Genomic DNA, 17,595 nt, shown 5'->3' on the forward strand with positions numbered 1-17,595 from the left:
TGGTTGAATATGCAAATGTAGAGGGAATGATCTGTTCCAAACAATATCATAACACACTGAAAGGAAGATTGAAAGAAAATTCACTGAAATGTAATGTAATCTTCACAAAGATGTAGTCTCTTGATGTACCAAACCCTACAATTAGTGCAAATAGTACAATTAGTAATTAGATATAATAGACAGTGGTGGTAATGACTGTACTTAAAAGGATGGTTCACCCAAAAATGATTATCCCATAATTTACTCACCCTCAAGCCGTCCATAACATGGTTATCCATAATCAGGCATGGTTTAATACAGTATATAATAATATTCAGAGCCCACTTGACCAATGCCCAATTGGCCAAATTTTTCCAAGACAGGAATGCAGTCTGCAACTGTTACAAATATTCACCTGCCAACCACCTGCAGATATTTTGGAGGTGTTCACAGTTGGAAACTTATTGGCCCAGTGTATTTGACGCACTTAAAAAAGCTCTCAGCTCTAATATAGACCCTGATCCCTTGCAAGCCCTCATGGGTTTCATCTAGGCCTGCTTTGACAGCCCAAGATCGCAAGGTTGTTGCTTTTACTTTGATCTCGGCCTGATGGGCTATCCTTCCTGAGTGGAAGAATTCTTCTCCCCTGAAGCATGACAGGTGGATAAAGGACATTTTTGACTGTATTGGACCTAAAGTTAAGAAGCTCACTCTCTGGCTTACTTAAATCCTTTTATAAGACTTGGGATCATCTTGGGATTTAGAATCAAATTAAAGGCCTATCTTGCTCACCAGTAACTGACAACGAATTATATTTGCCTGCAATTAGAAGGAACTTATTTTCTTTTCTTTTTACTTTTCTTTTACCTTTTTCGATTTGTTTGCTTGTTTCTTGTCCATTTGAAGGTTTAATAATGGACATCATCAATGTACCATTCTGTATTATCACTCAAAACACCTATAAAAAATATTTGGAGTAATATTTTTTTTAAAGAATGGACGTTAAAGTTCACAAAGTGGTTGCACAATGCAGTGTTTAAAGTCTTAACTCCACACAATAGTCCAGCATGTATAATAACATCTGTTCAGAGGAAGGTGCACAGTATCTGTTTTCACGTCAGAGGTGTTGAATCAGCTTCTCATACTGCGCTGTAATGCATTTTATGTGCAGTCCAGCAGCATTTCTGTTAATGATTTATGTCGGATGAGCCTCTGCTGTTCTCTCACTCTGACATCTTAATCCACCGAACCCTCTGCTACACTCCATATCCATATTCCATCTGTTCAACAAGCTATGTCTCTTAGTAAAAAACTCTTTTACTGTTTAACTTACTGGTTTTGCTGACACAGATTTTTCCTCCCACTTAGGCTACACTTATCCTTTTCCTCCCATCATCAATCACTCTGTGTTTATGACTGCTCTTAAAGGTATGGTAGGCATTTTTTTTTTTTCATAAACACTTTTTGTTATTCTGGTTGAAAATCCTGATGGCAATCAATTATAGAAGTGGTCTAAATATTTTTAAATGTGCATATATCTTCTGTAGAAGTCTCTGGACCAAAAAATGTTCGTCCAATCATGCAGAATTTTTATAAACTCATCATTTCGAAATAGTTAGAATTGCGATAACTTATAAAGTCAGAATTGAGCGATACAAACTTGAAATTGTGAGATAAAAAATTGCAAATTACCTTTTTATTTATTTTTTATTCCGCAGCGGATACAAGCTTCCATAGTTTCCAGCTTTTTTTAAGTAAATTAATGAAAAATATAGCCAGCTATGGGGTGTGCAGTCACTGTAGAACTCTAAATCTATATTGTTTATGTCCAAAATTACATATCATTTTAAAAGATGACCACTCCAGATGTTTTACTCTTATTGTTTACTCTGTCATCAATATCTGAGGGACGTGTCTCATTGACTTATCACCTACTTTAACTTCAAGTGCTTTAAAAGCGGTAATAGAACAAGCTGCTGACAATAGCATGTGTTTTTTGCATTTAGGTAATGCATTGTTTTGACAGTTAAGAATGCTGACAATTTTATAACAGCGAGACTGCCAAACTGTTCATTAGAGTGTCAATTTTTGACTTTGTGTAATGTAACAAAATTAACTTTTAACTCATTCTAAAGCCCCACATTTTTTAGTAGGCCTAATAGAAACTATTTAAAGCCTATTTAAAATAATGTCAAGATTTTTGTAATGTCCCTTTTTTTAAAAAGAAAGGTGACAAAATAAAAATAAGCCTATATAGCAAAGCAGTTTTCTTGATGCCACAGAAGTTCTCTTAATGCAGAATTTGTTACTTATACTCACTAATCATTAAAGAAATCATAAAGGGATAGCAGTTCACCCAAAAATGCTGTCTTTAATAACTCACCCCCATGTTGTTCCAAACCCATAAGACTTTCGTTCATCTTCGGAACACAAATTTCACATCAAGTTTTGCATGGCAACTAGTATTCCAGTCAAAACTGTTAAAAGATATCCCAACTCGAGACCATGGATGACCGGCCAAATAAAACTCAAACTCAAGGAGAAACAACAAGCATTTAATCGCAAAGATTGGCTTTCACTGAGAGACATTAATCGCTCTGTGAAAAATGAAATTAAAAAGGCAAAACTTGCATATAAGGACAAATTAGAAAAGGATTTCAGTAGTATGAACACCAGGCAGGCTTTTCAGAAGGTGAAGACACTCACGGGAACCACTTCAAATGCCAGCATTCCTACATCTACTGATCTCAGCTCGTTTGTCAAAGACCTGAACAATTTCTATGCCAGGTTTGATACTCTAAATTGCACCACTGAATGTGAAAGAATGCTCAGGAGCCTACCCACTCCTGAAGAGCCACATTGTGTCCCATTAACGGTGGGAGATGTCCATCAGCAGCTCAGGAGGTGCCACACTGGAAAGGCCCCTGGCCCAGATGGAATCACCGGGAGGCTGCTCAAGAATTGTGCCCTGGAGCTATCTCCTGTCCTTTATTCACTTTTTAAAGAGTCACTACAGACAGCAACTGTTCCCGCCCTCTGGAAAACTGCCACTATTATTCCTGTACCCAAAAGACCTCATCCCTGTGAACTGAATCATTACAGACCGGTAGCACTTACCTCTATAATAGCAAAATGTCTTGAGAAACTGGTATTAAATACTATCCTTCCGGTTGTCGGCCCACAGCTGGATCCTTACCAGTTTGCCTACAAGGCCAAAAGAGGAACAGAGGATGCTGTTGCATGCCTTCTTCATACTCTCCTCCAACATCTGGATTCTCCTGGCCATTATGCCAGGATTCTTTTTATAGACTTCAGTTCTGCCTTTAATACGATACAACGCCACCTCATGATAACTAAACTCCAACAACTTCACGTGCCACCTCTTTTCATCCACTGGATTTATAATTTTCTCAGTGATAGACCACAGGCAGTAAGGGTGGGTAGTATAACATCCTCCACCATTACCGTCAACACTGGAGCCCCTCAAGGCTGTGTCCTCAGTCCGTTCCTTTACACATTATATACTGACGACTGCCGTAGTTCTTCTGACATCACAAAGTATTTCAAATATTCGGATGACACAGCCATACTTGCCCTCCTTACCGGTACGGAATCAGTCACAGCATATCACCATTCTGTTGCCAATTTCACCCAATGGTGCACAGACAGTCATCTCCTTCTTAACATTATTAAAACAAAGGAACTTATCCTGGACACACGCCAAAAATCCTCCACTGCTCACTGCCATATCTCTATCAAGGGCCAGTCAGTGGACATTGTGGACAGCTTCAGGTACCTTGGCATTATTTTGGACAATAAATTGAGTTTTCACCAACATATCACAGACATTCACAGGCGCTGCCAACAAAGACTATTTGTCATACGTAAACTCAGAACTTTTTCAGTCAAACCACATCTTCTTCTCCTTTTGTACCGTAGTATCATTGAACCCGTCCTTCTGTACTGCGCCACCTGTTATTTCACTATGCTTTCTCTCACTAATAGGAACAAGCTTCTTAGAATCACTAAGACTTCTTCCAAAATAATTGGTCTTCCCACACCCAATTTGCCGGCTCTCATTGATGCTGCTACCATTCGCAGAGCAAATACCATCATACAAAATCCCAGCCACCCTCTTAACTCATGTTTCACCCTTCTTCCCTCAGGTCGCAGATACAGACAGCTGCCTCATAAAAAATCACGACTAGGGAAAAGTTTTGTAATTTCAGCAATAAGAGCGCTGAATTCACAGAAAGCCTAATTTACTCGTGTACAAAATTCTGTGTGTTGTACGTGTATGTTACGAGTGTTGAATGTTATTTTTGGTACAGACTGTGGAAACAAATTTCCTCTATTGAGGACAATAAAGAATGAATATGAATATGAATATATGAAATGAAGATCTTTCACCACTATCAAGCCTCAGAAAGGTAAGACATCATAAAAAAAAAAAACATGCCACTCCAGTGGTTTAGTGATGTGAGGCTTTGTTTGCGCAAAACCAAAAAACAAACATAATTTACACTAAGTGAATAGTTAAGAAATAGTTCACACTAAGAAAATAATGGTTTCCATTAAGAACTGTTCACTGAATGATTTTTTGGGGAACTAAAAATGCTGCTAATATGTTATCGCTGTGAAAAAAAACCCTTTTGGAACCTTTATTTTTTAGAATTGTTTGCGAATGCAGCTTGGCCACTTCAAGTGATGCAAGAACAACTTTGACCATTGTTGTGTTGCAAAATGTTTTGGCATGGAATTGATAATCTGTGCTAGTTACACATTTACAGCTGCATTTTTTTTTAGTGTAGCTAATTTGTAGCTACTTGCAATATTTCTGAAAATGACTGGCCTACAGCAAGCAAATCATGGTTCATGCTGGCTGTAATTTACGGATCCTGTTTTATTAGGAAATACATCACCACAGAAAAAGAAAATATAACCGTGAGTGATTTCATGGGGGCTTTGATGGTTTTTTAAATTACAAGAGGAAAAGTCTTTCGGTTCTCTAAAATGGAAGAGAAAATGTCTTTATTTATTTTTTTAGAAGGATTTCATTTTAGAATTCCTAAATTAATATTGGCCGAGAACGATATGCAGCTATAAAAGTAATCATCATCGAGGCTGTTTAACCATCATCCACCGTTATTGGGCGCCCTAATAAATAAATAAGTCGCGAGAGGAGCTCTGCAGCCGAACTGCTGATGTCAGGCGCTTCAGTGCTGCATTTCATACTGCAGGGTGGATGGCGACCGAGATCTTCTCCGGATTCACACATGCGAGCCTGACAAACAACATGCGGACTGTCGTGATTATATCGGCGCTAGTGTTATACCTGGCCCCGTTAGGGAACACGGGGAAAAGGGGTTTTAAATGTCCGTCCTCATGTAGCTGCTCCAAGGAGTCTATCATTTGCGTCGGGTCCTCTCATGTCCCGCGATTCATTCCCAACGATGTCAGTTCACTGTAAGTCACTCGTTTTTCTGTATTAGACCATTTAGTGGGTTGTATTCTTGTGCTTGAATTCAGAGCTTAGTTGGAAACAAAGCATTTGCGTGACCATATTCAGTCATATATTGCCGTTATAATGTAGGCTATGTAACATATTTTGTGTCTGAATTGCACTGAATGTCTTATATGGCCGGTGTTTTACAGGAGTATTGTGAATGGGACCTTCTCTGAGGTCAAGGAGGCGATGTTCTCACACATGCCGTCCTTACAGTTACTGTAAGTGAAGCCCATCTGACTAAGCAAATGTCTATAGCATGATATTAATTCTCTTGTAAACTGTGCTTCTCATTAACTTACATTTGTAGAAGAATTTAGATTTTTTTTTATAGTAGAAAATCGCTCCGATTTTTGTACAGACATCATATTCGTTATAAACTTAAATATCCTTATCTCTCTTAGTCTCCTTTTGGTGATTTTTTAGCTGAAATACAGTTTAGTTTATTGTTTTGATAAATTTACATGGTGGTAGTATCGCAAAAAGAAAAAAATAATTATTCTACCTACCAAATTATGCAAAACCAAAAATATTCAGTTGACCTTACTTGGGTTGGATAAACTGTAAATGGACTGCTTTCTGAATTAAAAATAGCTGTCTTAATTTAATGATGGTGAATATTTTGACCTGTAAAAATGCATTCAGCCCTTTGAGTAAGTACCTTGCTTTAGGTGCGTATTGAACAATTTGTTAAACATGTTTTGCCTTCTAGCACTGGAATCCAATGCTTCTACTAAACACATGAAGGTGACATTTGAAAGGTCTCTTTCCCCTCTATAGCTATTTAAAAAGTCAAGGGACATTTGCTCTCAGAAAGTGACAGTTTTCCTCCCGTTCCCTTTTTGACACTGAGAACATAGTGTCTTTTCCATTCTGTCATTGGCGTAATGTAGGATGTCAGCGATTTTGATACACTGACTTAGGGATATAGAGAGATATGTGCCTGCCCTGGCACTCATTGAGTGAGAGGGCAAGTTTTATTTGTGTATCGAAAAACTCTGTAGCAACACTCCATTTAAATAGCACTGCAATGTAAACCCTCAGCCTGATAATGATCATTGGTAATGGTTGTGACTGTAAACTTTGACAGGTTGCTGAACTCCAATGCCCTCACTACAGTAAGGGATGATGCGTTTTCTGGCCTTCCGCACCTTGAGTACCTGTAAGTTTTCTTTTAAGGATTAGTTATGTATATAAATGTCTATTGCAATACTGTTGCTATAGGAATGGAAGGTCTAAAGTATTTTAAGTAAACCATGTATGTGAGAGCAAGATATGTTGGGAAGCTGCAAGTCATTTCTGAAGTTCTGAATATGTGTGTTTGTTTACATATTGAAGATATGCACACATTCTTTGAACATCTGAATGTATAATAATCCTAAATGTATTCTATATATATTTAATTAAAATGCTTTTATCTTATTTTATTTACTTAATTGTATAGCATGTTTCTCATAGCGTTTACTTTATTAATGGTTCAGTTGATCATCCTGGTTCCATTTCATGTAAACTGACCATTATCTTTTACTCTTATTTCTCTCTCCATTCTTTAGGTTTATAGAAAACAACAAGATTGAGACAACATCAAAATACTCTTTCAGGGGACTTAGGGATTTGACTCATCTGTATGTTTTATTACAATCAATTAATGTACCGCTGCCAATTATTTGAATTGTACATTATTCTAAAGTGTTGCTGTCTCCCTCACAGGTCTTTGGCAAACAACAACATTAAAGCTTTGCCCAGAGAGCTATTCATTGATCTGGAATCATTGATAGAGTTGTGAGTTTGAACTTCTGCAAATGCTTACTTAGCATTGTAGTAGACTTTACTGAATATGATATGTTCCTTGTTTCACAGACAGGGCTTCGATTAAGCCAGGTTTAGGCTTTAGTACAATTAGGACATTTAAGTAGCTTTTATAACCGTGCCTTAGTAACATTACTGGTGTGTATCTTGAGACAAAACAATGGCACTAACATATTTTAAGATCTGTCAGTGCAAGTTTCTTTCAGTTAAAAAAGCTCAGACATGCATTCTGGGACTAGCTTAAGCCTTGTCTGTGAAACTGGGGGAAAGTCTCTATATTTAAATTTTAAACCTACAGAAAGGGGCACAATTTATTAATCTATTCATGCTTGTTGATTGATTTTGTTTCTATTTAATTCCTTGCAGAGACCTGAGGGGCAATGTTTTTGAGTGTGACTGCCGGGCGAAATGGTTGATGATGTGGCTAAAGAGCACGAATGCCACTGTATCAGACGTCCTCTGTGCCGGTCCTGAGGAGATGAAGGGCAAACGGCTCAATGACATGGCGAGCTTACATAACGAGTGTATCTCTACAGGTATGTGAATGAGCGTGTGTGTGCATGCTTGGTATTGTGTGTGTAAGCCTTTTCAGACTATAAATCCAATCCAGTGCCTTTTGTTTGTTGTTTATAGCTATTCACCAGTAGAAACAATTCGGTAACATTTCGAAATGCTTGTTATAGATGTATGGATTTTTGACCTGGTATTGTTTAGTCAACATGTCATAACTGGACTTTCTGGTGAAACGACAGACTTCTCTCAGTTTATGTAAAGTATGCAGGACTTCTGCAACACATTTTTGCTTTTTCGATAATCCATTACACTCAGATGCACATCACAATACAGAAGAAAAGATCTGTTGCCACTTCCATTTCATCGACTTTAAAAGCCAATGGATTGGAAAACATTTACATTTATTCAATAAGTAATAAGTAATTTTTTCTGAACCTCACAAGCATTTACAGCATGGAAATACATCCCCATTTCCAGAAAAGTTTTGACATTTTGTAAAATGCAATAAAATCAAGAGTGTGATTTGTTCATTTTCTTCTGCAGACAGGCAGTCAAGCACATGCACTCTATGGTGTAGAGTTTCTAAGAAACCACTCTGTTTTAGCACATGCACAAAGAGAACTGGCATTGTCTTGCGTCCCAGGAAAGATGTAATCTTGATGGCAGTATGTCTCTGTACAATCCCAATATATGCCTCCACATCAATGGTACCTTCACACATGCAAGTCACCCATACCGTTTTGTAGCCTGGAAATCCAGACCTAAATCTGAAAGATTAATGGTCTGGCATCGAATAATGAAAATCAGAACCAAGCATGCATTTGAAAATCTCACTGCAAGCAATTGGATAACACTACGACCAATCACAACAAGCCCCATCCGCTTAGCTAGCGGAGCTAACTGGTAGATTAGACTCTTGCCGTATCCGGTCGGCAAAACAGCAAAAACGCCCTTCTGGCAAAGGAACGATTCGAGCGCCGTCTTCTGATCCTCTTTTAGATAAAAAAGCCAAGTCTAACTCGTTCATTGTAGCGGCCAAAGCTGTTTCAAACAACTGGTGTTCATCCATAGCCATCTTGCAATGTTTACTAATGACTTAGACATCACAGCGCTGTCGTCATCTGTTTAGCTCGCCTCTGGCCCGCCTATATCAGATAACCCAATGTGATTGGTGCAGCTCGGATACAAGGGCATATTTAATGAGCATCATTACTCGACACCAGAGTAAACTCGCTGAGCAAATTCAACTGTGCTTTCGCGAGAACTCTGGATTTCCAGGGTAACCATTTTGCACCTGTCGCTGATGAAAGTCTGGATAGTCCTTTTCATCTTTGAGAACGGGCTTCGGGTTGAGAACTCAATGTCCATTTTTTCCAAAAACAAACTGAAACATGGACTCATTTGACCAAAGCACATATTTCCACTGTTTTTTAGAGCATCTGAGATGAACTATGAATGTTCTACTATGATGAAGTAGATTTTTTTTCTTGATGCAGCGACAGACTGTTAAGTGACAATGGTTTTCTAAAGTACTCCTGAGCACATGTGGCTGTATTTAACAGAGTAGCATGATGGTTTCTCATGCAGTGACAACTGAGGGCTCAAAGGTCACGCACATACAATGGAGGTCTCCTCCCTTGCCCTACACAGACAGATTTCTCTAGATTCCCTGAATGTTTTCACAATATTATGTATGGTAGATAGTGAAACACCTAAATTCTTTGCCATCTTGCATTGAGAAAAATGATTTTTGAATTGTTTGACTATTCTCTCATGATATTTGGCACAAAGTGGTGAGCCATTACCCATCTTTGCTTTATACCCAATAATGATACCCTCACAAATTCACCTGCTAATTGTGGACTGTTTCAAAACACTTTAACTGGGATATTCTTTCATTTTTTCACTTTTATTTAGCCTCTGTCCCAACTTTTTTGGAGCCAAAATTTGTTTACACTTACAAAATACAATTAAGTTGGTCTGTGAAAACATTGGAAATCTTGTCTTTATACTTTTGTCAGTCAAATGAAGGTTTAAGAGAATTACAGTAACAAATGACAGATTCTTGATTTTATTGCATTTTACAAAATGTCGTATTTCATTGACACGCTTCATGTCTTACAAAGAATACTTTCCTTGGGTATGTCTTCAGGTGTTTCGTGCAGCTAATCATGAGATACAAAACTACTACTTAGTAGTAAAGTTACTAAGGCTACGTCCACATTAATCCGGATAAAATAATTTTTGAAAATGCTTTTCCTCCATGTTTTGGCCTTTCATCCACACTGAGATGATGTTTTTTTGAAGATGAGCTTTTTGAAGATGCTCTCCCAAGTGGATACATTTGAAAATGCCATTTTTGCATTGTAGTGTGGACTGAAAACGATGATGCATGTTTAGTCATGTTACGCATATTGCACCATATACTGTATATATATATATATGGTTATAACTGTATTGTTCTGCCTGCTATTCACATTCATAGTGTTGCTAAAGATAAATGTTACTTCATATTACATTTCTGCAAAGATAACATAAAATGTACTCAAAATTGCTGTCCTGCTGCAAAACACGAGGGCAATTGCCCTTTTAGACCATACATGAAATGGCAATCCAGTGGGACCTGGAAGCACCAGTAAGTAGTTGGATATTTTAGAAGAATAGCGTGAGAACTGTATTATGTCTGGTCTCTTGGTATCACCTCTGGGAGCTTTAATGATATTTAACACATGCACAGCATGGTGATTTAAGCCACTTTTGGAAAACACTTATAAACGCTAAAAAAAACGCTAGTGTGGACGAAGAGTGTTTTGAAATGAAAATGGCATTTTCAAATATATCCTGATTAATGTGGACATAGCCTGAGATGTAATTTTACCATATGTTGGCCAGATTTCATTCCTCTCCACTCTGTGCCTACGGAGTCTTTGTCTGTGGACACCTTCTCCCACAAGAACGATGTGTACGTGGCCATCGCTGCTCCTAATGCAGAGAGCTGTTTGGTGCTCCAATGGGACCACATCGAGATGAACTTCAGGAGTTATGACAACATCACAGGTGCATTCATGGTAAAGTCATGATATTAATGATTGTATGATGCAACAAATCTCATGCAGTGTGTTTTCTTTCATCTCAGGTCAGTCCATTGTTGGCTGCAAGTCTGTGATTATCCAGAACCAGGTCTTTGTCATTGTTGCTCAACTCTTTGGTGGTTCCCACATCTATAAGTTTGATGAAGACCAAAGCAAGTTCACAAAGTTTCAGGACATTGAGGTATCTAAGATTTCCAAACCGAATGACATCGAGGCCTTTCAGATTGGTAACGACTGGTTCTTCATCATTGCTGACAGCTCTAAGGCTGGTCTGTCCACTCTCTACAAATGGAACGACAAGGGCTTCTACTCCTACCAGTCCCTTCATGAATGGTTTCGTGATACAGATGCAGAGTTTGTCAATTTAGATGGTAAGGCCCATCTTATCCTTGCAAGTCGTTCCCAAGTTCCGGTCATCTATCAGTGGAGCAGGAGCACTCAGAAATTTGCTTTGCAAGGTGAGATCCCTAACATGGAAGATGTAGTTGCTGTCAAGGCCTTTTGGATCAAGGAGGAGCTTTATCTGGCCATGACCCGGTACATCGGTGACTCCAAAGTCTTGCGTTGGACTGCTAAGGAGTTTTCTGAGGTTCAGGCCCTTCCTTCAAGAGGCTCCATGATCCTGCAGCCTTTTTCCTTCAAAGAGAGGAACTACCTGGCACTGGGAAGCGACTACACCTTCTCGCAGATCTATATTTGGGATGCTGAGAAGAAGGTTTTTGAGCGTTTCAAGGAAGTCTACATCCAGGCTCCACGTTCCTTCACCGTGGTCTCCACTGACCGGAGGGACTTTGTATTTGCTTCCAGTTTTAAGGGCAACACACAGATCTATGAGCATATCATCATTGATCTGAGCCTTTGAGTGCTATTGTGGACACAGTTATTGAGGCACGTCTGCTCAGCAGCAACCCCTCCTTTGGCAGTTGGACATTTTTCTGGGCAATACAATTAGTGGGTTTTGTAACGAGAGAGACATCTGGGAAGCAAACGTAATATGGAATTATCAGGTTCATAGTAAAATAAGTATTACATCATGCATCTGTTTTGTTTTACATAGATTCTGGGAAGGCCCTGACATTTTTCTGTTGTACTATATTAGAATTGTTATGTATTATATATAACAATTCCTCAGCCCTGCTGAATCAGAGAACATTTCTGCCGAAAGTATGGTGCAAGGACTGCATAAAAGAGTTGCACTTGTCACCTGTAACAACCTAAATCACTCTACATAACGATATATACTATACCTTTGAGAGCCTTTCAAATATCTGTATGCAACAGCTGATAGCATGCATGATATGGCTGCAAAAACATAAAAATCTTCAGAGCTGGCATGCAGATTGACAAGTGACACAGGTGACAAATGCAGTCCTATTATCTTTAGAAATATTAAGTAATATTTTACCTCATTGTTCACCATTTATTGAAATCATATCTCTCTTTTGGTCAATGGTCTAAGTTGAAATGTCAAGTAATTAGTCAGTTAAAAGATTCGCCTCTATCATATTTATTAGGATCTGTTCAGAGTGAAGCAAATCAAAACTTAAATTTCAGCTGTGTGGTCATTAGACAGAAATGTGGGTTTATGTGGTTGGGTATATTGAATTCAAGGATGAAGCCTTTCGTGAATGAAAAAGAGAATTTTTGCTTAAATACAGGGAAATTGTCAAAAGCGTAAACCTTTAAAACCATCATACTAATTGATACAGAAAGTAACTTAATCTCATTAACTTCAACATCCATCTGACTGTCAAAGACATTTTTTTTGCGCTGTACAATGAATGTAAACAGTGTTTTATTTTAAAGGTGCAATAAGCGATTTCTGAGAAACGCTGTTGAAAGTGGATCGGACCGAGCACCAAAACACACTGGTAACCAATCAGCAGTAAGGGGCGTGTCCACTCATGATGGGGGAGGAGAGAGAGTGAGCAAAAGGAAGATTTGAAGAAGGACTGTAGAAAGAGAGATCGCTGAGAGACATTACAAGAGAAAAAAGGAATATCACTTTAAAAAGAAGGGTTGTGATCAGGCAAGAACTTTAAGATCAGCGTTAATATTAGAAACGCTTTCCAGCGCTGGAGAGACAGAAGCGGGAATGCCTAAAAAATGAACGCAGAGGTTGTGTTGTCTCTGCTCCATATGTGAGTAACATTGGTTTTGCTATGTTTCACAGAACTAAGATATGCTGTTGTTGTGATGTTAGCTATAGTAACTGGACAGTTTTGAGTAGAGGTCGACCGATTGATCAGCCGACCGATTAATCAAGCCGATTTGTGGAATTTTTTTATTATTCGGCATCGGCCGATTGTGCTGCAAATTAGGCCGATCAATAGGCAGGAGGATCTGCGAGCAGCTAAGCATTGTTGTGGAACACGTGACATTGCCGCGTGTAACAAAACCTGGTAACGAGCCCAGCGGCTATATTATTATAGTAGCCTGTTTTGTATAGATAATCTCTATCAATTCTGTTTCTGTCCCGGAAAATTTCTCTTCCTCTGAGGCTGCGTGTGAGATGGAGCAACTCACACTCTGCAGCCATGCCTTGTTCACACACAGCTTCAGCCAGGCACGCTTCTACAGGGGTGCCTCAAACACAAGCAAGAGCCCCCTCTGCTGATAATGTAATAATATATTGGCAAAACAGATTTGGCAAACGCTCCCGCGCATTTGTGTTTACGCTCTGGAGAACATCAAATTAATCTATTTTCAATGTGTTTTTGCAGCGGTGAGCAATGTAGACAATCACAGACCATGGCCAACCAGATCATCTTCACCGATCATAACGGAACTTTGTGAGATCGTGATGAACTGACAAAGCGACAGCGTTTTAGTGATTGTAAATGGAGTGGTCTTGGCTTGCTTTTGAGGCTTCAGCATATAATCCATTGAATAAAACTATAGTTTTTCATGCTGATAAGAGGACTGACGGCACTAAAACTGAATTTTTTTCCATCCAAAAGTTTATTTATTAACTTTTTAGATTTTTGTGACCTGTATTTAATATTTAACGTATACATATTTTTTCATTTAATTTATATAAGTGCACTGATTGGAGAGGCTTGTGTTGTTTAATAAATGTTTAATTTAAGCAGTTTTTTGTATAACCTTTTATTACTTAACTGTTAGATTTTATGAAGAAAAAATAAATAATAATCGGGCAAACATATCGGCCAAAAAAATCGGCATTTTTTGATTTCTAAATATCGGCATCCATCAGAGAAAAACCCATATCGGTCGACTTCTAGTTTTGAGTGTCATTGTTTGTCTGGAGCTGGTGTGCTACTGGCGACTAACAACAAAAACTTGCTTATATATACTCTTGAGCTCTCTATGTTCATTTTTTGTTCTTGTCGTTCATTCTTCAGCTTCAGCTATGAAAAAGAGACATCCACTTGCATTGCGTGTTTGTGCATTTTGGGGACGGAGCAATGAAGTTGTGTGTGTGTGTGTGTGTGTGTGTGTGTGTGTGTGCTTGTTTGGGTTGATTTCAAATATCAACAGTGATTCTCAGAAATTGCTTACTGCACCTTTAAGTACTAGTGACATAAATGTTGAATGTAAAACTTATTTTGATAACAAGTGTGTTAAAATAAGGGTGTGTTCACACTTGGCATGTTTGGTTCAATTAAAACGAACCCTTGTGTGATTGCTCTGTTTGTGTGGTTCATTTGAATAAGGGTGTGTTCATACTTGTAGTTTGGTTTGTTTGGTCTGGACCAAAAAAAAACCCAACACATTTAGTCCTGGTCCGCTTAGCATTCTGGCATTTTTAACACTGAATAACCTCAAGATACCGAACCTAAAGGCATAGGGATACGTCCAGGGATAAGGATACAGCTTTTATGATGTAGCCTATATTTGGAGAAGGAACTTATTGAACACCCAAAACAATGCTGTGTGCTGGGCTAAATGCGCTCGTTGTATGTGCGTAGCCTTCATATGATGGTATTTTGACCAGCTGGCAACTTGTGAAGAGCTTTTAAGTCAAAACAGTGACAGGAATCCCTCCGTCACACACAAAAACGAAGATCTGCTGCAATGAGATGTGGTTCTGATGCCTGTGATGGGCAACATCGTACCTATGACGAGAAAAAAAAACAGGAATGCGTGAGCATTCTGTCCTTTTTAGGGTCTCATCTTGCCATTTTGGTTAATTTACATGTCTTTGGTTCGTGTTGCGTTCATATACCATTCGAACAGCACCAGGGTTCGTTTGGGTGTGGACCGAGACCCACCTTTTCAGCGGTCTGCTTGTTTGGTGCGCACCAGGGTTTGGATGGCAGCCAATGTGAATGCTAAGCGAACCAGGACTAAATGTTTTATTTTTGGGGGGTCCAGACCAAATGAACCAGGTGAACCGAACTACAAGTGTGAAGACACTCTAAAAGGTTTTTTTTTTTTTTTTATTTTCATTCATTCATTCATACAAATGTAAACACACTAAGAACCTCTTTTCCTTACTAATTTGCTAGCTGGGATACAGAAAGAAGAACACAACCCCACATAATTATTGCAGCCTGCAAAAGCATGATTTTCAGCTATTAATATTCAATACATTTCAGTCTGTAAAAACTCAATAAGGAATAATTCCTACTTGATCACATAATGTCCTTATTCATATCAGTTTTAGCTTAATCTGATATGCAAAAATAGAACTTTAATTTTTGTAAATCATGACTTGTTTTTATTCTTATTTGTTGAATGTTAGGCATATGTTTTAAATACTAATGTAAATAAATGCTTATGAAGACTGATTATCATTTGATTATTAATTCATAACAAAAATGTTTTTTAAATGAATGCTGTTTATAAAACTACATTACTCTTGGTTGCTAACAGAACGTATCTAGTTGGTGTTTTAAATCAATAAAGATGGTTAGCTTTCAGAAAGGGAACTGATGAAGAGACATAGTGGACACCCAGGGAACACCAACCAGACACTGTGACAATTACTGGTTCAAGATAAATGGATTAAATTGGCTGAAGGCCTACATTCATTTTTTTTTTTTTTTTTTTAAGCATTATAGGCTGATCAAAAGCTTTTTTTACTATCTGCTTAATTTGGTGCATACAACAAATACTCGGTGGAAAAAAAGAATTACAAAGCTCATATAATTATTTCAGTGTGTTCATTTTAGGATGTTTTATTTTTATCCATATTATACTAGCATACTGTAGCATGATCGACAGTGTATTACACAGGAAGCTGCCAAACATTTCAAACATTACTTGCATAACCCTTTCGCGCGGTGGATGACGCATTAAGTTAGCCTGGTCCTACCCATAGACAGTATATAAACGGTCCTACCAGACTCTCGTATACATTTTATTTACAGAGAGTCTGGCCACTCTCCATTGACAAGCGTTAACTTCCTTGAAGGCGGGTACTCTGTTAAAGTTTAAAACTATTGGATCTACATGGTACAACTACAGTGCAATGCAAATAGTAAATATAAGATAAAGTGAGAAGTAATAGTAAATAGTTTAGTGTATAGTCAATAAAATAAACAAACAGTATACAGCAAATAAAATAGTAATGAATAGTATAATTATATAATATCATAAGTACAATAATATAATAATATATTGATAATAGCATATAGTTTATGTATAATACTATAATAATAGCAAAACAGTATGAAATACCAATTACAGAATATAGACAATAAAAAATAATAAGTTAAATAATGACAAGTGAATAGTACAATAATTTAACAGCATAACTATAATATATTGATAATCGCAAGTGGTCGTGGTACATACATGTATGTATGTATGTATATATATATATATTTTTTTTTTTTGTGTCATTTTTATTATTTTTTGTCTATTTTTTTTTATATATAATGACAAAAAGCACAAAAAACTTTAACTAAAAATTAATTGAAAACATAAGATGTAAAAATGAATGGTTTAATTATCCCACTGGATCACTGCATAATTTTATACAAGCCTGTGGTAACATTCAATGCACTATTAAATACTATTGTCCTACGTTATAATGCATTATTTGTAAAAGAAAAATAATAATAAATAAAAAAATACGTATGACTTACTACGCATCGGGCGTATGTCTACAAATGGACATCCTGTCACTGTCACACAATGATTTATTTATCACTAGCTATTTTAGTCTGACTGACTCCGGTGGCCAACTAACGTTACTATTACTAATTATATAATGACCAAATACAACCAGAAACAAATGTTCAGTCTTGCTTGTGAAAGGTAATTCCCCGAGATCTGTTTTCAATTGTGCGGCGATTTGTACAGCCTCAAGCAGCACACGAAGCAGCAGGCACATTTTTCTCAATTCCCGTTATGGGAAGTTGCGTGGCGGCGCCTTTGACGTAAGATGCGTAAGATCCAGCGGCCAATAGGGCGCCTGGTGACGTATGCGCTCGGGCGCAGTGGAGGTGACGTATCTCCGCTCTTGAGTGGAGCTCCAAGCGATATTTTTTTCCCCAGGATTGTAGGGGAAGACTCATGAATATTCATTAGGGAAGTCATCCCTGATTGGTCTTAACCCCAGTGACGGGTAGGTTTAGGGGCGGGGTTAAGGGTAGATCATCAGACCCCCAGTGGCGGTTAGGTTTAGGGGTGGGTTTAGGGGTAGGTCATCAGACCAATCAGGGATGACTTCCCTAATGAATATTCATGAGTCTTCCCCTACCATCCTGGGAAAAAAAATATCGC

The 17,595-nt window shown here is 38.0% G+C and overlaps 1 protein-coding gene across 1 annotated transcript; it reads left to right on the forward strand.

Moving 5' to 3' along the window:
- Positions 1-5,101: 5,101 nt before the first annotated feature.
- Positions 5,102-11,883, forward strand: lgi2a (leucine-rich repeat LGI family, member 2a). Its single transcript, XM_084403768.1, has 8 exons — positions 5,102-5,445; positions 5,635-5,706; positions 6,576-6,647; positions 7,039-7,110; positions 7,196-7,267; positions 7,661-7,830; positions 10,700-10,864; positions 10,944-11,883. Exons 1-8 carry the CDS (start codon positions 5,225-5,227, stop codon positions 11,759-11,761), a joined length of 1,662 nt encoding a protein of 553 aa, XP_084259894.1. The 5' UTR covers positions 5,102-5,224; the 3' UTR covers positions 11,762-11,883.
- The last annotated feature ends 5,712 nt before the right edge of the window (positions 11,884-17,595 follow it).

The sequence above is a fragment of the Rutilus rutilus genome, assembly GCF_951802725.1.
Source record: "Rutilus rutilus genome assembly, chromosome: 3".
Classification (NCBI taxonomy): Eukaryota; Metazoa; Chordata; class Actinopteri; order Cypriniformes; family Leuciscidae; genus Rutilus; species Rutilus rutilus.